Here is a 22,275-nt window from a genome sequence, read left to right as displayed (position 1 = left end):
AACATCCTACCATGTACTGAACAGTCTCAATAAATGGCCCAAAATGAAGTCCCTTTTATTCCTTGAATTCTTAGACTTATGTAATCCAAATCTACATCTAATTTCTAAGCTTTTGAGATAGCTCTCTCAAATGCTCATTTAGCATTTACTTAGCTACCTGCTTACTTAGGTACTTACTTAGATACTTTCAATACTCTCAATTTCATAAAAATGAAGTTTGACTTAAATATTGAAGAAATATAGAATAGACACAGTAATCCTATTAAAACTATGCAAATACTATGTTTAAAATACTCATGGGTACTTCAGAGTTTTAAAAACGTTTTTAAAAGAAGACAGTCATAAGGAGACAAATTTGATTTCTTGTTCCAAATTCAATTCAGTAAGTCAACAAAAAAGTCACAATTTCTTACCTGGTGGTAAGAAATTCTTGTTTGGTAACAAGAAATACTCTAGTTATGAAAATAAAAAGAAGGGCTTTAATTTTGAGCTATTTCTGTATAATCTTGAAATCTCTGGAAGAAATAAACATGCCCCACAGGTGTATGATGTTTCTATCAATTCTAACAATCCAATCAGGTGATGGACTAATGCCCACATTAAACCTTCCAATTCCATAATTTGTTCTCCTTTGATTATTCTGCTAAACCGACTCAAATTTATGACAACAAAATTTCACCAGATCAATAAAAAGGTAGACATTAATTGCTTGATGGCTGAAGATAAATAATTTATAACCTAACTCCAAATGCCAACATAACCAAATAAATGCAAATGTAAACAATACTTTTGCTCACCAAAATCAGTTAACTGTTTTTTGTGGATTTCTCTTTCTAATTAAAGATACCACTACCCAATGTTGACATGCTCACAGACTGCTAGTAGGAACAAAAAATGCTACAACCCTAAAGGATGATGTATTAATCATGTTTCTTATTTTCTATATTTTATAATGTTTTGACATCTTGGGAATCTCACTGAACAGGGAGGGAATGTCCCTTCCAGGGTCAGCCAGTTCCTACAGATAGTAAATAATTTGCCCACTCCACTACAGTGCACCTTTCATATGCAAACCAACCAATCCAAAACCCACATTCCTAATCACTTCCTTTATCTAACCCTTAACAGTCAAGACACTATTTCCCATTCCCTAATGATCCCAGGGCCATGTATTAAAACAACTAAACTATCCCCAACTACAGCTCAGAGCCCACAAGCATTATTCAATCAATCCTAAACTTGCCTACTCTACCCTGCCCATTCTTCCCATGGAAACTAAAATAAAGGCTCTGGGCCAAGTTCTCCTGTAATCTCTAGGCCTCCTGCTTTCCCCATGTGGCACTGTGCAGCATGTCACGCCCTTTTCTCCTGTGAACTGTGGATAATATACGCTTCTTTTAAAGACCGTTTTCTCTTTACACATCTGATTAAAGCAAATTCTGGATACATTTCAAGACAGATGGCTATATGATAATCATCACCAAAGCCTTAAAATTTTGTACACTCTTTAAGGAGTTTCTCTGCCAGGAATTTATCCTAGGGAAGAAATCATGGACATATGTAAAGATTTAATTCCAAAGCCTCCTGTTGCTTACCACATGCTGTGCTCTTACCTTGACTATATAGAAAGAGGAGACAAAGTAAACCTACCCTCCATATACACCTCAGCCCAGGCTCTGTGCCTGGCTGCATTGTGAATGGTGAGACACGGGGAGTAAGAAAATTTAAATGTTTTTTTAAAAAATGATTTAATTCCAAGAATAATGACTGCAACAGCGGTTAAGGACCAGGCCCAAGCACACCTGTGGTTTCAGCTACTTGGGAGATAGGAAGATCAAGGTTTGAGGCCAACAAATCAGTTAGACCTTCATGGTAGTTCACACCTAGAATCACAACTAAGAGGCCAAGGAAGATCCCATTTGAGGCCAGCCCAAGGCAAAATCACAATACCCTACCTAAAAAATAGCTAAAGTAAAAAGACCTGGGGCTCAAGTGATAGAGCACTTATCTAGCAAGTGTGAGGCCATGAGTTCAAACCCCAGTACCAACAACGACAAAAACAATTTATAAAATTCCAAAATCAATCAATCTATCCATCTATACACACATACATACATACATACATACATATAGATAGATATAGATATATAGGGTTTGGTACTATTCAGTTTCCAGGCATCCACCTGGGGTCTTGGAACATACCCCTCAGGTATAAGAGGGGGACAACTGTGTCTCATGGAAAATTCACAAAATAGGACCAGCATAGTGGCTCACATCTGTAATTCCAGCTATTCAGGAGGGGAAAATAAGGAAAATGCGGTCCGAGGCCAGCCCAGGCAAAAAGTTATAAGACATCTATGTCAAACCATAAACAGAGTGTGGTGGTGGTCACCTGTGATCTCAGCTAGAAGGAGGCCACCCCAAGCAAAAACATGAAACTCTATATCAAAAATAACTAAAGCAAAAAAGGGCTAGGCGAGTGACTCAAGTGGTAGAGCGCCTGCCTAACAAGTGCCCCGTCCCTAAGTTCAAACCCCAGTACCACCAAAAAAAAATTTTTAAAGAACATTCACAAAATAAATTACCAAATATCTATATAAATTTCAAAATGAAACTTGAAAGTGAACATAACAAATGCTACCAAATGTACAGAGAATAAATATTTCCTACACCACTTAAATCATCTTTGGCATAGTAATAGATGGAATGTTTCCCATTTTACTATACTAGTATAATCAAGACACAAAACCAAATGCAGTACCAAAATGAAAAACCTATAGGTCAATTTCACTTAATTGTGAAATTTTTTTAACACTAGTAAATCAAATCTAGCTACATACTAGAAGAACAATCCTTCACAGCCAAGTGGAGTTTTATCTCAGACATACAAAAACTGTCTAACATTAGGAACTCCATTAATGTAATCCATTTTGTTAAACAGTTCTAAAAGATCTGAGATTATCTCCGTGAATTACAAAGAAAAAGGACAGAAAATACATATGGGAAACAAAGAATATCTAATAGAAGGATGGTCCATGTGCCTGAAATAGAGAACTCAACAAATGTAACTAAGAAAATAGCAAAAGATTTAAGAGAATAGTTCCAAAAGGAAATCAGAACTGAATCTAGAAGAGAGGGGAAAAAAAAACAAAAAAAAAGCAATACCAGTAATCAGGTCCACAGAGAAGGAAAGCAGAAATCAGAATTTTGATCTCTGACATACTTGAAAAGTTGAAACAACCTTGGATCACTTTACTTTTGAATGTTTTACACACAGAAATGCACCCTTTACTTTTTAAGCCTCTTGGGGTTGGCTTTTCAATTGCTCTCTAATAGAGATATTCCTAACTGATACAAAAGAGTACATCAAACTTTTAAGTATTAAAAAAAAATAAGATAAAAAATAAAAATGAAAATTTTAAGTATAAAACCTTTGAAACAGTTAACAGGACAGTAATGTTTGGACAAATATTTAGAGATATCAGGATGTTGAAGTGTCTTTTGAAATAGGAAAAAAATTAAACTCTTAAATATTTACAAGTAGAAGATTAAACATGATAGATTCCATACATTAGAAAACTATTAATTGTTAGGCCAAGTATAGTATAATACAGCTGAAATCCCTGCATTCAGGAGAATAAAGCAGAAGGGTCCTGCATTCGAGGCCAGCCTGGGCTGCATAGCAAGACCCTGTCGAAGGAAGGGAGAGAGGGAGGAAGGAAAAAAAGAGAGGGAAAAAGAAAGAAAGGGACTATTAACTGTTGAATAGTATTAAAAATAACATTTATTATTTAATAATACATCATGAACATCACTTCATTTAAGTGTTGAAAAACTGGGGATGTATGTATGTAACTCAATGGCAGAGTGGATTTCTAGCATGTGTGTAGTTCCTGAGTTTGATTCCCAGGACTGCAAAATAAGTAAAGTATTACAATGGTTTTCTGTATTTTGAGTTATTTGTAATAGGCAATATAAATTTTATCTAAAATTATAACATATTTTTTGCAAGTATGAAGCCTTGAGTTCAAACCCCAGTCCCACCCCCCCACAAAAAAAAGAAAATTATAAAATTACTATTTACAGAAAAGAAAATAACTTAAGTACAAGATGCAGGAGACCCATCTTGACAAACAGCTCATACAGAAACAACTTAAGAACTAAAATAATATTGAAAAAAATTGGCTACTATTTTTAAAATTTTTAAGAGAAAGCATGAGTAGATACCTCACTGATTCTGAGATAGTCTTTAGAAGTATTAAAGCATTACAAATAAGTTTGTTCAAATGAAATCCAATACTTTTCTCAATGAAAATTATACCCAAAGCTATTTAAGACACAGGAGAGAACTAGGGTATAGCTTCGTGGGAGAGCACTTGCCAGGTATGTATAAGTCCCTGAGTTTGATCCCCAGCACTGGAAAAAAAAAAAAAAGACAACACCTGAAAAATATCTGTAACAAATAAAGACGAATGCCAGCACCTATTAAATGAAGTATTTATAAATAAGACAACAGTTTAAAAAAAATGGCCAATATATTTTTTAAAGGCCAACCATACCAAAACTACAACCTCAAACATCAATACAACACTCTTTTTGCCTATTCTATTGGCAAGAAAATTTTAAGTCTATAGTGAATGCTGACAAGGGCGAGGGGAAGCTAACAATCATCAGTACTAATGATAGAAATGCAAAGTACAACTGGTTTTCTAGAAAGCAATTTACCAATATACATCAGAGTCTCATACTTTTTGATCCAGAAAAATCTGGAAAATACTGAAAAATGAAATCAAAGATTAATGTCCAAGGGTGTTTCCTATATATTAATAGTGAGAATTTATAAATAAAAGAGAAACTTGGTGCTTTCTTTCAATTTTGCCTTTTTTTTTTTTCCATGATTTGAGAGTTTACTCAACTAAAACTGACCTGAGAGGAGGTGAAACGAAAATAGTCATGGGAACCTGGATCCTAGGCAAGCTACCCAACTTTTGCTTCCCCAATTGTGAAGTATGGGTGATATCCTCCTTAAAGAATTAGAAGGATTAGATAGCATTAATAATTAAATTAATATGTTAATTTAATTATAAAGATGCTTGTTAAAGATACATGCTCTTCTTAGATCATTAACTCTGATATTTCTTTTAACACAGTGCTGGGGATCAAGCTTGGGTCTTGCGGCATGCTATTACAAGTGTTCCACCAGTGGCTCTTTCAAGACAGCTACCCCAGCTACCACTATCCTTTTTTTTTTTTTGGTGGTACTGGGGCCTATACCTCAAGCCACTCCACCAGCCACCCCACCAGCCACCCCTCACCCCTTTTTTGTGACAGGTTTTTTCGAGATAGGGTCTCATGCACTGTTTGCCCAGTCTGGCTTTGAACCACAATCCTCCTGATCTCTGCCTCCTGAGTAGCTAGGATTATAGGCGTGACCCACCAGCGCCTGGCATTACCACTGTCTTTTTGACAAGAAAGGGAGCATGGTAAGCAAATTTGATATTTTCATTTACAATTTTATCTGAGTAAGTAAATATTCAAGAATAACCAGGGGAAAAAAATCTAGAAAATGAATAATAAAGGGTGTCTGGCTCTTTAAAAGAGTAAACCATTATGAAGTAGAGAGGAACCATTAATTGTAACTATATATCATGACAACGGAATAGATACATCAATTGAACAAAATACAGTTCAACTTTGAACTCAAATATTCCTGGAAATTTAGTAAGTGGCAGCATCAAAACCAATGAATAATAATAATGGACTAATCACTACATGCTGCAATAATAACTAGCTGGCCACTTGAAAATAAACAGTAAAAGCTCAATTATTATCATATTCCTTACATCAAAAGAAAATTCAATAGTGATCAAATATCAAATCAAATCAAATATGTGAAAGTAAATATTAAAAGATAACACAAAGAGGTAGAAAATAAACTTAGATGCCCCACAGGAGAAAAAAAACTGACACCTAAATCATGTAAGAAGGGGCTGGTGAAATGGCTCAAGTGGTAGAGTGCCTACATAGCAAGTATGAGGCTCTGAATTCAAACCTCAATACTGAGAAAAAAAAAAAGTCCTAAATCACATATGAATTAAAATACTTCCATACGTCAAAATATCTCAGAGTAAAAAACAAATTTTGCTATAGTTACCACAGGCATGACAATGATCAACTTTAGAATTCAAATTTGCTAAGTTAAAGGACTGTGTGCACTTTTACACATGGTGATAAAGCTGTAAATTACCAGACCTTTCAAAAACACTGTTTGATACTTGCAGTTAAAATATTAAATGTGCACATTCTTTAACCCAGTAATTCTCTTTAAGGAATTTGTCCCACAAAAACATGCATAGGAGTTCAAAGGTAAGTACAAGAACACTCACTGCAACACTACTGCAGTGGCACAAATATTCATCAATGGATAACTTAGTTTTCAAAATTATAGCACATCTATAGCAACAAAAATGAATGATTTCTTTCAAAAATAATGATAGAGCAGGGACAGTAGCAAACACATGTAGTCCCAACACTTGGGAGGCTAAAACAGGAGGATAGCTTGCACCTTGGAGACAAGCCTAGGCAACATAGCAAGACCGTGACTCAAAAACAAATGAACAAACAAAAGTCAAAAGTAATGACATAATTATCTATCAAAAACAAAACTAAGAAAAGGAAACTTACAAACAGCATGGATAGCATGATTCCACTACAAAATCCATAAAAATACACATTTTTTTTAAAAATGGAAAACTATAACAAGTCCCCATTAGTGTTTTTCTGAGGGGTAAATTTATTCGCTCATAATAGTCATTTAAAAATTATTTTCCCACAAGGATTTATTACTTTTGATGCAAAAAACTTAAGAAATTTAAAAATATATAGTAGCAAAGAATAGAAAAATACATTAGTGCAAAAGAACAGAGGAAATGGAAGAAGGCTCTTTTAAGAGTCAAACCTTTTCTGTAGCAAATAGCCTAATTCTGATTATTTTGAAGACACCAAAACCAAGGTATAGAAGAGAAATAACTAAGAATCCAATATGACTACCACAAAAAGTGGGAAATGTTCTAAAGAGACCATTTCCATCTGTTAGGAATAAATGCAGAACAATTCTTTGCAAAAGAGATGAGTCTAGATTGCTAATATTCTTTCCTTACTACCTAGGAGCCCTACTAGGTGCTCAGTAAAATGTAGCAGTAGTCTCAGAAAGATCCTGCTCTTGAGTAGCTAACAAAGCTGGGGAAGTAAGATCTAGATGGGAGGAGCAGTTTATTTAGAGACAATAAATGTAGCAGTTTATTGAAAGTAGACATCAACTAGGGATTAAATAGAACAAAGTTCGTCTTGACTTTTTATGTCCTTAACCAATATTTGTGCCCCCAAACTATCAAATTTCCCACAATACAAACACAATCATATCCTGTACTTATTCTACCAGCCTGCCTCACCTCAGTTTCCAGGACAGTCAATGTACATAATGAATTAACTTGTCTCCTGCACATCTACAATGGTATTGGTTATATCATTGTTCATCAGACTGGAAAAGTTTAATTATTTTCTGTGTTCTTTGGTTAAGATAATTCAGGAGAATCCTAGAGGGCTGGCGCTCGTGTTCCTCTGTTCTCCCTCTTTCATCTCAAGTTTTCGCTTTCTCTCTTACTCATCCTTTTCTTCTCTCTCTTCAGCTTTGGAGGATGAGGTCCCTATCTCTCATTGACATTCATTGCTATTGATCCGTCCAATCTGGTTCACTGCTCACGAGACCAAGATCTTTAGTCCCTCCTTTTCCACTGGTAGTTCCTCCAGTATCTGCAATTATTTAAAACTTTTTTTATACACACAGTCCTTGTTACCTTACTACTCCAAGTGACGGTCCCACTTGTATGCTTAGCTACATAATTTTAAATTTCAGTATGTACATGCTGGCTCTATCTATTTATTCCTTCCTTAAAACCTTTTCTCTTAGAGGTCCTGATGACCACTTAATTGCTGATTTCAATGACCACTTCTGTCTTCATCTGACAGAGTTCTCTGCAGAACTCACTACTGGCGACCATTTCCCTCCCTCCTTCAAACTTCTCTAATAATACCTTTTTACTACTAATCTTAACTCCCCTTTTTTAAAAGGTCACTGATTTCCCTTTCCTTATACAATCCATTAGTTTTATCTTCCTCATCACCTATACTCTTCTCCTGAGCAGTGTTCATCCAGATGATCTCTAAGCATTTCACTCCCAAAAGTAGAGTTACACCTCAATTTCTCCCTTGCTCCAGGCCTATATTTCCAGTTATCTACTAGATATGACTATATGGCTACCCTAACAGTACTCCAGATCAATGTATCTGTATTAATTAATTTTTTGTCACTGGGGCCAAATACCTGTCAGAAACAACTTAAGGGACAAAGGATTTATTTTGGCTGTTTTAGAGGGTTTAGTCCACGGTTGCTTGGCCCATGCTTTTGGGCAGACATTGTGGCCACAGGAGCATGTAAAAGAGGCTGTTCTTCACTTCATGGCAGACAGTGGAGGGCGAAACAGAAAGGGGCCAGGGATAATATATCCCCAAGAACATGACCTACTTCCTCCAGCTAGGCCCCACCTGCTAAAGTTTCCAGAACCTCCTAAAATATTGCCACCAGCAGGGACCACACATTCAAAACAAAAGCCTATGGAAGACATTTCACATTCAAGCCATAACATTACCTAAAACCAAATTTGATACTTTCTCCTATGAAATTTTCCTTCCTTTGATGGCATAAATAAACAATATTTACATTCTCAAGACCCTCTCTCTCCATCTCAAGCCAAAGGTACAGCAAGTTACTATTTCACCACTAAAGTATTTCTCACATCTATTATTTCCTTCTCTCCATTTCCATTGACATGGGTTATAATTCCATCACCTCTCCACTGGACCAGAGCAATAGCCTACTTCATATCCTTGGTCAACCACCTGCTTCATGTCTACCTTCTGTATAATTTCCAGAGCAAGCTTCCTTTAGCACATTATTACTCTACCAAAGCACATAGGCCTCGCCTCATCACATCACCTAGAAAAATCCAAATTCCTTGGCTAGCTGAAAACTTTTCCACCATTCAAGTTCAACCACTTTTTCAAACCTGTCTCTGAGCAGGACACACCTCACCTCATCCCTCACATGCTGCTTTCATACCCTGTAAAGATTCTCTCTCCTCTTATCATCTTCCTCTGAGATACTATTACCACCTGTCAAAAAATCCTTTATTAAGACTGACAGGTAAAACTTTATGTATTGATCATGTACAATATGATGTACTGAAGTACACATACATTGTGATGGCTACAGTCAGTCATTCAACAAATTCATTGTCTCAAGAGTTCATATTTGTAAAGAGAGCACTCAACTCACCACATTTTTCAAGAATTCTATAAGGCAACATGCTATACAACAGACCTCTTGAAATTATTTCTCAGAACTATAATTATGTATCATTTGACCAGCATTCTTCCAACACCTTCTCCACTTAACCACTCTGGCTTCTGGTAACCACAATTGTACTCTACTTTTATAAAGCCAATTTTTTAAAGATTTCACATGAGTGAGATAATATGGTATTTGTCTTTCTATGCCTAGATTATTTAACATAATGCACCCCTCCCCAGATTCAACTATGTTGTTGCAAATGAAATTCCTTCCTTTCTAAGGTTCTATAGTATTCTATTATGTATATATATGCCACATTTTCTTTGTTCATTCATCTATCAATGGATGCTTGGGTAGATTCCATGTCTTAGCTACTGTGAACAATGTTGCAATAAACATAGAAGGGCAAGTATCTGTTCAATATACTGATTTTATTTCTTTCGGATATATATCCAGTAATAGAATTGCTAGATCAATATGGTATTTCTATTTTTTAATTTTTTAAGGAGCCTCCATTCTATTTTCCATAATGGCTATATTCATTTTCATTTCCATCAGCAGTATATAAGGGTTTCCTTTTCTCCACAGCCACACCAACATTTACAATCTTTTGTCAGTATCATTCTAACTGTAGTAAGGTGTTATCTCATTATAGTTTCATTTATATTCCCTTATTAGTGATATTAAGCATTTTTTCATATGCCTGCTAGCCACTCATGTATCTTCTTTTGAGAAATCTCTACTCAGGTACTTTGTCCATTTTTTAATTGTGTTGTTTTCTTGCTATTGAGTTCTGTGTATTTTTTTTGGATATTAATCTCTTACTAAATATATGCTTTCCAGATCTTTTCAACCATTCTGTAGGTTGTCTCTTCACTGTTGTTTCCTTTTGCTGTATAGAAGCTTTTTTTTAATTTGATATAATCTTATTTGTCTATTTTTAGTTCCGTGTGTGTATATGTGTGTGTATCATGGGGTTTGAACTCAGGGCCTCACACTTGCTGGGCAGGCACTTTACCACTTGAGCCATTCCAAGTGGCCTATTTTTGTTTCTGTTGCCTATGCTTTAGAGGTCATATCCAATAAATCTTTGCCCAGACCAATGTAGAGACTTTCACCTTTTGCTAGTTTCATAGTTTAGGGGCCTTACATTTAGGTACTTGATCCATAATAAGTTAATTTTTGTAAATGGTGAGGTAAGAGTCAATCATTCTTCTAATGTGGATAGTCAGTTATCTCAGCACCATTTATCAATGACTATTCCTTCTCACTGTGTGTTCAACTGATTTTGTTGAAAATCAGTTAGTTGTAAATGCATGGATTAACTTCTGGACCCTCTATTCTGCCCCAATGGTCTATGTGCTTTTCTCCTGGTACCATGTTGCTTTAGTTACTACAGCTTTGTAGTATATTTTGAAATCAGTGCTCTCAAGATTGTTTTGGTGATTCAGTCTTCTCTTGTTCCACACGAACTTTAAGAATGTTTTTGTTCTGTAGCTCTAACAAATGTCATTAGAATTTTGATAAGGGCTACAATAAATCTGTAAATTACTTTAGTAGCACAAACATTTTAACATTAATTCTTCCAATCCATTAACACTGGATACCTTTCCATCTATTTGAGATTTCTTCCTTTCCTCAATGTAATTTTTAGTGGTGAGATCTTTTACCTCCTTAGTTAAATTTATTCCTAAAGTATTATTGCTTTCTGTAGCTATTGTAAATGAGATTGTTTTCTTCTTTTTCAGATAGGTTGATGTTAGTATACAGAAATGCTACAGACTTGTTTTCATGGAGTTGTATTTTTTTTATTTTTGCAGTGCTGGGAACTGGTGGAGTCTTTAGGGTTTTCTGGATGTAACTGTGTTAGACATTTCACCATTGTGACAAACACCTGAGAGAAACAATTTAAAGGAGAAAAGACTGAGCTGGGCTCACACTTTGAGTTTTCAGGCCATGGTCACTTGGCCCCATCATTGTGGGCCTATGGTGAAGCAGAGCATGATAGCAAACAAAGCATGATGGAGCAGAACTACTCACTTCATGGTGGCTGGTAAGCAGAGAGAAGGAACAGAGGAATAATCTAGGGGCAGGATACAACCTTCAAGGACAAGCCTCCAATGGTCTACTTTCTCTAGCCAGGATTTACCTAATAGTTCTACCACCTTCCAATAATGCCATCAAATTATGAATCTATCAGCAGACTAATACATTGATGAAGCAGAACACTCATGATCCAATCATCGCCTCAAAGTCCTACCTCTGAATACTGTTGCACTGAAAAGCAAATCTTTAACACATGAGCCTTGGGGAGATGCTTCAGATTCATTTAACAATAAGAAAATGTCATTTCTAACCAGGACAGTTTAACGTCTTCCTTTCCAATTCAGGTATCTTTTATTTCTTTTTCTTGCCTAACTGTGCCGAGTACTAAGTTGAATGGAAGTTATTTAAGTGGGCATCCTTACCTTGTTCTAATTCTTAGAGGAAAAGCTTTCAACTATTCCCCAGTCTTTTAACTGTAGTTTTGTCATATATACCCTTTATTATGTTGAGGTATGTTCCTTCTCTACCTACTTTGTTGAGCATTATTTTCATGAATGGATGCTAAATTTTGTCAAATGCTTTTCCTACATCTTCTGAAATAATTCTATGTCTTTTGCTCTTCATTCTCACCTTTATTGATTTATATATGTTATACCACTCTATCATAGTGAATGATCTTTTCACTGTTGTTAAGTTTGGTTTGCTAATATTTTATTGGCAATTTTTTTCACCAGGGATATTGTCTTGTGTTTTTCTTTTTTCTTATATTCTTGTGTGGTTTGGACATCAGTGTATGCTGGCACTATAGAATGAGTTTAGGATTCCCTCCTCTACAATTTTTTAAAAGAGTCTGAAAACAATTGGTAGTAGACCTTCTTTAAATGTTTGATAGTACTGATAATGTTAAGACAACTGGCTGTCTATTTGGGGGGGAAAAAGGTTAGATTCCCTATGCCACAGAAAAAAAATTATTTCCAGATGCAGGCAATTTCTCCCAGCAACCTAGAAAGCAGCTTCCAAGTAAGTTCTGCTACAGCAGCCTCTTAATGAACTCTGCCCCTCTCCATCAAGGTCTGGATCTCAGTTCTGGGAGAGACCTCTTCAGATGCAACTCTTCCTTGGACACTCTACCTCAGCTCTAGATGCAGTGACTGTTCCTCAGTTCTATTACTATATTCTTTAAAGTTTTCTTTTCTATTAAAAACTCTTTATAGAAAACACTTCCTGTGTAAATTTTAAAATAAATTCCAGATGGATTAAAGAACTAAACATAAAAGACAACTATAAATGGCCCTGAAAATCCTTTTGTTTTTGTTTTATAAACATGAATGAAAAAATGAAAAAAAATGGTCAGATCTACATAAAAATTGTTCTCTGCACAATAAAAGAAAAAAGAGGATAAATGACAAGCCAAGTACATATCAAAAAAAGTTAATACAATTTACAAAGAGCTCTTCCAAATTAAAAACGAAAGGACAGCCTGACTGGGGAAAAAAAGAAGGGGGAGGAGGAAGAGCAATAGATATAAAAGGTAATGTCACAAAAGAAAAGTGGCCAATTAATGAAAATTGCTATAAAGCAATATATTTGGCTAGGAATATAACTCAGTGGTAGAGTACTTGCCTAGCATGCACAAGGTCCTGGGTTTGATCCCAGCAATGGGGGAAAAAATGCAATATAATCACTAATTATCAGGAAAGTACAAATTAAAAAGCCATCATGTCATCTACCTGCTTAAAACCCTTCCATAGTTTCCCTACAGTTCTAAGGATGAAGACTACTCAGCCTAGCACATGCCCATTTCTCATCCTCTCACTTTATTCAAGAACAGATATTTCTCCAGTTTTCTTACTCATCCTGCTTTCTCCCAAGAAAGGGACTCCTGCTCATCCATCAGACTGCAGTGCCAAGACCACTTCCTCAGAAACCTTTCCTGACTTCCCCTAAATGGGTCAAATGCCTCAATTTTAAACAATAGGATAATTTATACCTCTCACAGTTGCTTAGGATAAAAACCTTCAGAATTCCTTGACTCCTCTCTTTCTCTTGCATCCCACACACAATGCATCAGCAAACCTTACTGGCCATCAATGGAATATAACTCCAATCACTACATCTTGGTCCAGGCCCCATCATATTCTTTCCAGGATTTATGCTTCCCTTGCCTCCCTAATATCCTATTGCCAATCCAGTGACCACAGGGGGAAAAAATTAAATATAAGTCAGATCACATCAGTCCTCTGTTCAAAATCTCTTCAATGGTTCCCCAAAGTGAATGTCTGGGGCCCTACAGGATCTGCCCCACCTCATTACCTCAGTGATCTCATATCTCTTCTCGCTCATTCCCATATAACATCATTCCAGCCACAATGACCTCCATGCCACTTCTCAAACATGCCTGAAATGCTCCTTTAAGGCTTTTGCAAAAATTGATCCCTCAGTCTATAGCACTCTTCCTCCAGATATTCTCCTAATTCCTCTCTTCTTCAAGTCTTTGTGCAAAAGTCATCTTCTCAATAACGCTGTCCTGACCACCCTACTTAAAACCAGGCCCTGCTCTATTTTTTCCATTCTTTTTTCCTCCTAGCATTTATTGTCTAATAATTTATATCACTGGCTTGTGTTTGTTGTTCACTATCTTTTTCTCCCACTGTGTTGCTAATGTATCTCAATTTCAAGTACCTAGAATTGTGTCTGGCAAGTGGTCCACACTCGTATTAGTTGAATAAATGGTTTTATATCTGTCTGTAGGGTTATCTAATTAATGACAAAATAATTCAATACACAGGAACAAAAACCGTGTCTGGTTTTGCTTATCTTTATTTTTCCCAGAGCCCAAGTATTTGCTAATTAAAGAAAACCTCACCAGGTATAGTGGTACACAACTGTAATCCCAGCACTTGGGAGACTGAGGCAGGAGAATTGCTAGTTTGAGGCCAGCCTGAGACCCAGTCTCAAAAAATAACAACAGAAATCCCAGGGTTTTTTGTTTAATTTATCAGTACTAGAGTTTGAACTCAGGGTCTTGTGCTTGCTGGGCAGGCACTTGACCTCTTGAGCCACGCCTCCAGTCCAGAATACAAAAGATTCAAAATAACTGATATCCTCCACTTTAAAGATTGTAGGGGAAATTCACTTTCTCCTATTTTGTTGGCAGATGTGTAAATTGATACCTTTTTTTGAGAGTAAGCTACCGACAGCTATTAAAATTTAAATCACTCAGTGTTGGTGATCTTAGCTCCTTGGGAAGCTGAGATCATGAGGAACCCAGTTTCAGGCCAGCCTGGGCAAAAAAAATGTGCAAGACCCCATATCAGCAATAGCTGAGTGCAGTAGCAAATAACTGTCATCTCAAGTTACTGGAAGGCTGAAATTGGGAGGATCATGGTTATTACAGGCCAGCTCAGGCCAAAAATATGTAAGATTTCATCTCAAAAAACAAGATGGGCATGGTGGTTCAGGGTTATGGTCCCAGCTACTTGGGAAGTGAAGGTATCTGGAATTGTGGTCCAACCCTATCTAAAAACATACTAAAGCAGAAAGGGCTGGGGTCATTGCTCAAGTGGTAGAGCATCTTCCTAGGAAACACAACGCCCAGAATTTAAACCCCAGTACTGGGTAAAAAAAAGAATGAAGCAGACTTAAAATACTGACATGGAAAGTAGTCCATATGGATCAACAAAGTAGACCAGGGGGTCCTGGCATTCGATGGCCTGAATTTGAATCCAGGCTTCCTCACTTACTAGCTATGTAACTTCAGGTATGTTTCTTTAACTTCTGTGTGCTTCAGTTTTCTCATCAGTAAGACAGGAGCAACAATATTACAATACCCACCTCACTGATGCAACAAGCTCCTGAGATATTGCCTACAATGCTTACAGGACATTACACGGCCATAAAACCACTTGTTATCTGTAATAATGATAACTAACATTTAAGTGAAATAGGCAAGTTGCAGACTTATGTATGTAAAGCATGTCTATTTCAGGGATTAATAGTAGCATGTGTACTACGGAAAAAGGCAGCAGAAAATACTTAAGACATACTTCTTAATATACACATTTTTTCTGATGTAATACCCAAAATTGTACTTATCAGTGGGATACTACATACATTGTTAAATGTTAAATCAGGCTAAACATGCCTATCTCCTCAAACATTTATCATTTCTTTATGGTGAAATATTTTAAATCCTTTCTTCTCAATATGTATTTTTTAATGGTAGGATTACAAAAAACAATATGCTTATTTAAAAAGTAATGAAGTAAAATCAGAGCAAATGTTTCTAAGATATAGTTTAACTTAGACTGAAATCTGAATATTTTTACAATATCTATGGGTTCTAAAGGGGGAAAACTTTAATCAACTGAAATTCAATTGGCTATTAAAATTACCATCATTCTAAATGAGTAAACTATGATTAACCATCAAAAACTTTCACCAGCATGGTACATCAATCAAGCCCTTAATCCTACCTACTTGGAAGGGAGAGACTGGGAGGATTATGGTTCAGGGCCAGCCAGGGCAAAATGTTCATAAGACCCCCCTCCCTCCCCATCTCAACCAATACCTGGGCAGGGAAGCACAAACAAAAGGACTGAGGTCAAAACCTGGACAGAAAAACCCTATCTCAAAAATAACCAACACAAGCCAGGTGCCAGGGGTTCACACCTGTAATCCTAGCTACTCAGGAGGCAGAGATCAGGAGGATCGAGGTTCGAAGCTAGCCCCAAACAAACAGTTCATGAGGCCCTATCTTGAGAAAAACCCATTACAAAAAAGGGCTGGTGAAGTGGCTCAAGTGATAGAGCACCTGCTTAGCAAGCGCAGGGCTCTGAGTTCAACCTCCAGTACTGCCCCCCAAAAAATAAAAACTTACCAAAAATTTTACAAAATTAGGAATTAAAGAGAAAAAAATTAACAAATACATTTCATCTTGTCAATTCAAACAAAAATCTACGCTTTTCTTAATCTATCATATCTACATGAAAAACAAAGCAAGATGTCAAAAAAGGAAAAGATTACAATGGCATAAACAATTGCTTCTGATAGGAGATAAAGGCAAAATAAAGTCAAAGACAAGCAGTTATCTTTTAGTCAGTGTGATGCAAAAATAATTCTTCAAAAGTTTGTTTTTTAAATCAGCAGGGCCAGGAAATTCAAGTGTAGTTAAAACTAAAGTGGTCAATGAGCTTAATAAAAGGGAAAAATTAAGTCCCCAAGATAAACTTCTAAGCAGACAATAACACAAAGCACTCAAACACACCAAATGCTTTCTCCTTTTGTGAACAGTAGTTGTAGCTGCCTGTTTACCCTATTAATTTATAATAAAAATTGCAATCTACACAAACTAAATCTCATCCTATAATCAGAAGACTTGAAAAATAGGAACTAAATCTGTACTACAAATAGCAAGAATCCAACATTTCCCAAAGCTCATGTTTTCCTTGCCTTTCAAGTGCTTAGTCACTTCTGCCTACTTATAAGGAAGACCATTGCACATCTTGAAAGAGGCAGGGAATTTAGATTCCAGACTTGTCATGTCACCTGAGCTGCCCTAGACGTTTGTTTCCACGCAACTCAAGAAAAGGCAGCAGCCAGCTAGGCATACCTACCACCCCAGATCAGACCCAGAAGCCACTGAGCTCTGTATTCTGCCTGTGTGTGCAGTAACAAAAAGGGTTTGTGAAGAGAAAGTTTTCTTCCCTAACACCAAACACAAAAGGTGAGAATTCAAATGTAGTCTGAAAACACCCCAGTTTAGTCTAATAGCTCACCAGAAAGGCCTCCCTTCTCTTCTACCGGAATAAAAACAAGCTAACTCTTAACCACTTCTGGCCAACTAACAAAACCCCAACCCAGAGGTTAATAGGCTCTGGAGCAAACTTCCCAGCAAGCAGCCAGAGCCTTAAAATCTGATAACATTGTTTCCAGTTCCCCAAAGGCGAGAACAAACAGTAAGGTTTTCACTAAACGTTATTTCAAGAGACTACTCTTGGAAAACCAGGCAATTTTTTAAATACCTTCTGTGCCCCAACATTCTGCTCACACTTAAAGATTCTAAGCACAAAGGCAGATTATAGGAATGCACTTGAAAGAACTTTCTCAACTGGATACAGTAGGATCTTGCCAAAGACCAAGCACATTCCTTCCAACCACGGCTCCAGGTAGTAAATTCTGGAACAATGTGGTCAACCCACTTCCCACAATGTCATGGACTCTGACAATCACTCTGACATATTTAGGATAGGATGCTTTTTCCTTACAAGAATGTAAGTGCTATAAAAGGCACAGCTGAGTGCACACCCGTAGTCCCAGCTATTCAGGGGGCTGAGGCAGGATAGCTTGGGCCTAGGAGTTTGAAACCAGCCTGAGCAACACAGTGAAACTATCCCCTAAGAGAGAGAGAAGTGGAGGAGGAGGAGGAAGAGGACAGAAAAAGGACCTATTTCCTGGTTTTCATCTTTGTCAAAAACCAATCTCATTATTCCTAATACTCTCAGAATAACACTAACCTATCAATTCACAGGCATGGATTGACCTCTTCTCAAGGATGAGCATACTGAGATTCTAAAACGCTAAGAAAAGTGCCCAAGAGTTTGAGAGCAAAGGATCCCAGGACCTACAATTCACCATTAAGCAACAATGCCACTCAAAGAATACTACTAAACCCAGCAACTAGTTTTTGTGTGTTACAAAACTGGGTGCAAAGAGCGCTACAGCGTGGATGAGGAGGCGGTGGTGGGGCCAGAGGACACACCACCATTGCCAAAGCGAAGTTTGTTATTTGGTTTCGGTTTATTATGGGTTTTTGTTTTTGTTTTATGAATTATAGCACATGTTCCCGATTTCTATCCTCCTCAGGGCAGAACCCACGTGCCGGTCTCACCGCTACCTACGGCGGCTTCCTCTCCACGCTCCCCGCTCCGCCAGGTCCCAGCCTCCACACGCCCTGGCCTCCGCCCGCCCGCGCTGCAGCCGGCGCCTCCCGCCCCCTCCTCAGCCGGCGGCGCTCAGGCCCCGCGCCGCCTCCCGCCCGCCCGCGCCGGCTCCGCGCGCTGTCGCCTCCGCCCGGCAGGGTCACCCCCGGGGCCGTGCGCGCGCCCTTCCCGCCGCCCGCCCCGAGGTCCCCCCGCCACGCCGGCCGGCGCCGGGCAGGCCGCGCCCGCCGCGCCTGCCATGGTGGGCGCCTCACCGTCAGGCTTGGGAGCCGGGCCCGGCTGCGCCATGGCCAGGCGGCCGGCCTCGGGGAGCGGGGATGGGCGGGGAAGCGGCGTCCCGGGCTGTCGCGGGCTCAGCTGGCGGAAGAGGCGTCGACCGAGCCACCGCCGCCGCTGCCCAGGGAGGAACCGCTAAGGCTGGAGCCGCCGGCACCGCCACAGCCCCGGGCAGAGACGGACCCGAGCGCCGACCTCCGCCTCCTCATCCTGACAGCGGGAAATAAGCAGTGCGCAGGCGCGGGGGGATGGGGCGGCACGTGACGTCGGCCTGAGGGGAGGGGCGGGGCTTCGCGAAGGTGGGGAGCGCTGCGGGAGGGGAGGCTGTGCGAGCACCCAGAGCTCTGCGGGAATGCCAGGGAGAGGCTGAATGGAAGGATGAAGAGGAGGGGGTGGCGGCGGTAAAGGCCGACCTCCTGGGGGGTCTGCTACCAGCGCCTAGGCAAAGAGGGAGATAGGTGACCCAGTGGTGGAGTGCAAACCAAGCTTCTGCCTCCCCTAGCTGTGTGACCGTGGGAGAGTCACTTAACCTCGCAGAAGCTTCATCAGTAGAATGGCTAAGTTTAAATGAAGTGATAAAATAGGAAGAACTGTTATTTGCAGAACTGGGCTTGGACCCCCCAAGTCTTCCTTTAAGCGAGTCTTTCTGGCTTCTCTGTGCCAGGCATTGTGATGGCTGCCGGGGATACAGCCAGTAGTAGTGCCTGCACTCATGACTGGAGAGGAGCAGTAATGCACAAAAAGTGCTGCCTTTATACCTGGGCGAGACAGCCTGCCCTTGGCCACCAATGTGAAAGGTTCCTCTCTAACCCCTCACTGATCACACCCCTACACCAAAGTGAAGAGTTCACAGTCTGACATTTTAGGACCAAGGCCTGGAAACCTGTGGCCCCAGAATTTCCTCTTCAGATGGCTGAAGCTGGGGTCTCTTTCCCAGGTTCATCCTCTCTAGGGCAGAGTATGGGGCATTCCCCAAAAGTACTGAAAGGCAGCTGTGTTCGGGGAAGCACCTGGACATTTGAGCCTCTGTAATCACAGATCCCTGGCAGTACAGGACAGAGACAAGAAAAGAAGGCAGGTGAAACCATGAGCCAATAGTCAGCCTGTGCAGCCCTCAAGTTCATATATCCCAGGAATCCAGGAATTTTAAACTCAAATCTGCTCTTTAGGGTAACTAAAGATATGTATTTGTCAAAGTAAGAAGAATAGACTATATTAAGGTTAGTAGTTAGTTGGAGTTGTTCATAATTTTAAATAATTTAGACAGACTTATGACATCTATTTATACTTCTGCCCAGATCCTCCTAACATTAGGGGAGAGCTTATATTTAGACTTGGATTTTTTGAGTAATTAATATTTCCTAATGGCTGGTGTGCCTTTGGGAGAGCAAGCAGGGCCCCTTCCCACCCACTCTTCAAACCTCACTCTCCTGGGTGAGCAAAGCATGCTCAGCAGGGAGACCTTTGACCAGGATGAGGCAGCACAGCATTCCTCTGTCTTGTGATGACTAACAGGAGGTGGGGGTCATACAAGTAGCAGATGCTGATGTCCCTTATAGAAAGAGCTCCTTCCAGTGAATACCACTGATAGGGAGGCTTGAAGCCTGCCCCTCAAGATCAAGCCCATTCAGAAATGGTCAGGCATGTGGTTTGAATACCCAGAACTCCTCATGTCAAGAGTTGAAAAAGGAATCTTGAAATCAGATAGGAGCACCAAGAGTTATATACATTTTCATATTTTTAGGTAATCCTGACATCTAGCAATTCCATGCCTAGGTACATATTCTAGAGGAAACTAAGCCTTTATTGTCAGCCATGGGGTACATGCCTATAATCCCAGCTACTTGGGTGATGGAGGTCAGAAGTAACAAGGTTTAAGGACAGCCCATGCAAAAAGTTATCAAGACCCCATCTCATCAAATAAGGCAGGTCTGGTGGTACACAGCTATAATTCCAGCTATGCGGGAGGCATGCAGTCTGAGGGCAGCCCAGTCAAAAAGCATGAGACACTATCTGAAAAAATAAACTAAAGCAAAAAAAACTGGAGGGGGCTAGGGACATGGCTCAAGCAGTAGAGTTCCTGCTTTGAAAGCTTAAAGCCCGATTTCAAACTCCAGTTCCACCAAAAGAAAAAGCTGGAAGCACAGCCTAAGTGGTAAAGCACCCTGAATTCAAATCCTGTATCACCCCACAAAAAATATGATTATTTTGTTCTGAAGGAGATTGAGAGATAAGACATGAAATATTTTTTAAATTAAATATTCATATAGTGACTGGGTACAGGTGGCTCACACATGTAATCCTAGCTACTTGGAAGGCTGAGATTGAGATGATTCTGGTTCCAGGACAGCCCAGGCAAATAGTCTATGAGACTGCATCTTCAAAATAACCAGAGCAAAATGAACTGGAGGCATGGCTCAAGCAGTGACCTGCTTTACTGAAGCCCTGAGTTCAAAAAATTTTATATATATATATATATATATATATATATATATATATATATTATACACATATATTCATGTAGTGGATTACTCTGCAACAATAAAAATGGCTAAACTACAGCTACATACTCAATGAAGATGAATCTCACAAACAATTCCTTTTTTGGGGGGGTGAGACAGGGTGTCATTATGCATGCTGGCCTAGAACTCACTATATCACTTTGTAGCCCAGGCTGGCCTCAAATTCACAATCCTCCTGGCCCAGCTCTCTGAGTGCTATAATTATAGGCATGCACCACCATAGCACCACAGCCGGCTTTACCAACATAATTTTGAGAAAGAAGAAATTTGTGAAATATGTAGCATGATTCTACTTATCTAAAGTTCCAGAACAGGCAAAATTAAACATTATGAGTAAATACTAGCTAGTAAACAGTGAAAATGGGAAGAGAACCAGTATCACAAAGTAACTGCGGTTTTGATGGTAGCTCCAAAACTGGGGAAGGAGTGGCATGCCATTAAGAAGGGCGCCTAAAATCCTACCTTTTAGGGTGTTGACAATGGGTTGCATATGCAGATTCAACCAACCACTTACAGAAAATACTGGGAAAAGATTCCATTTCATCAGGCACTGGTGATTCATTCTGGTAATCCTAGCTACTTGGGAGGCTGAGATCAGGAGAATCACAATTCCAGGTATTCTCAAAAGACCCAACACACACAAAAAAAGGGGCTGGAGGAGTGGCTTAAGTAGTTGAGTGCCTGCCCCTCAAGCATGAGGTCCTGAGTTCAAACCCCAGTACCATAAAAAAAATTTAAAAAGGAAGTATGTAGGAAGATGTGCATAGCTTATATGCAATATAAGCTTATACAGGCATTTTCATTGCTGTGACAAATACCCGGGAGAAATAACTTATAGTAGGAAAGGCTTATTTTGGCTCAGTTTCAGAGATCTCCGTCCATGGTTTCTTGGTTTTATTGTTTCTGGACTTGGGGTGAAGCAGAGCATTGAGGCAGGGAGGGTGTGGTAGAGCACAGCTGCTCACCATATGGCAGACAGGAAACAAAAAAGGAGCTGGGAAAGGGATGGGGACAAGATACATCTTTTTTATGGCTTGCCCCCAGTGACCTGCATTTTACAACTAGGCTCCACCTCCCAGTT

General features: G+C 39.1%; 1 protein-coding gene and 1 non-coding gene across 7 annotated transcripts in view; one reads left to right on the top strand and one right to left on the bottom strand.

Moving 5' to 3' along the window:
- Positions 1-18,899, bottom strand: part of Rabep1 (rabaptin, RAB GTPase binding effector protein 1) — a 127,297-nt gene extending 108,398 nt beyond the window's left edge. For all 6 annotated transcript variants that reach the window (XR_012438774.1, XR_002212700.2, XM_020168244.2 and 3 more), the window contains exon 1: positions 18,651-18,899. Coding sequence is in view for 4 of the 6 variants with exons in the window: in XM_020168244.2 (XP_020023833.1) it covers positions 18,651-18,684 (34 nt within the window). In the remaining 2 variants the exon portion in view is untranslated. The remainder of the gene's footprint in view (positions 1-18,650) is intronic.
- On the top strand, positions 1,579-1,711 carry LOC141414497 (small nucleolar RNA SNORA51). Its single transcript, XR_012439524.1, has one exon. It is a non-coding gene; the product is annotated as a small nucleolar RNA SNORA51 (small nucleolar RNA).
- Positions 18,900-22,275: the final 3,376 nt, after the last annotated feature.

The sequence above is a fragment of the Castor canadensis genome, chromosome 11 (genome assembly GCF_047511655.1).
Source record: "Castor canadensis chromosome 11, mCasCan1.hap1v2, whole genome shotgun sequence".
Taxonomy (NCBI): Eukaryota; Metazoa; Chordata; class Mammalia; order Rodentia; family Castoridae; genus Castor; species Castor canadensis.
The sequence above is the reverse complement of the archived record's forward strand: the minus strand, read 5'-3'. Positions and strand labels throughout refer to the sequence as shown.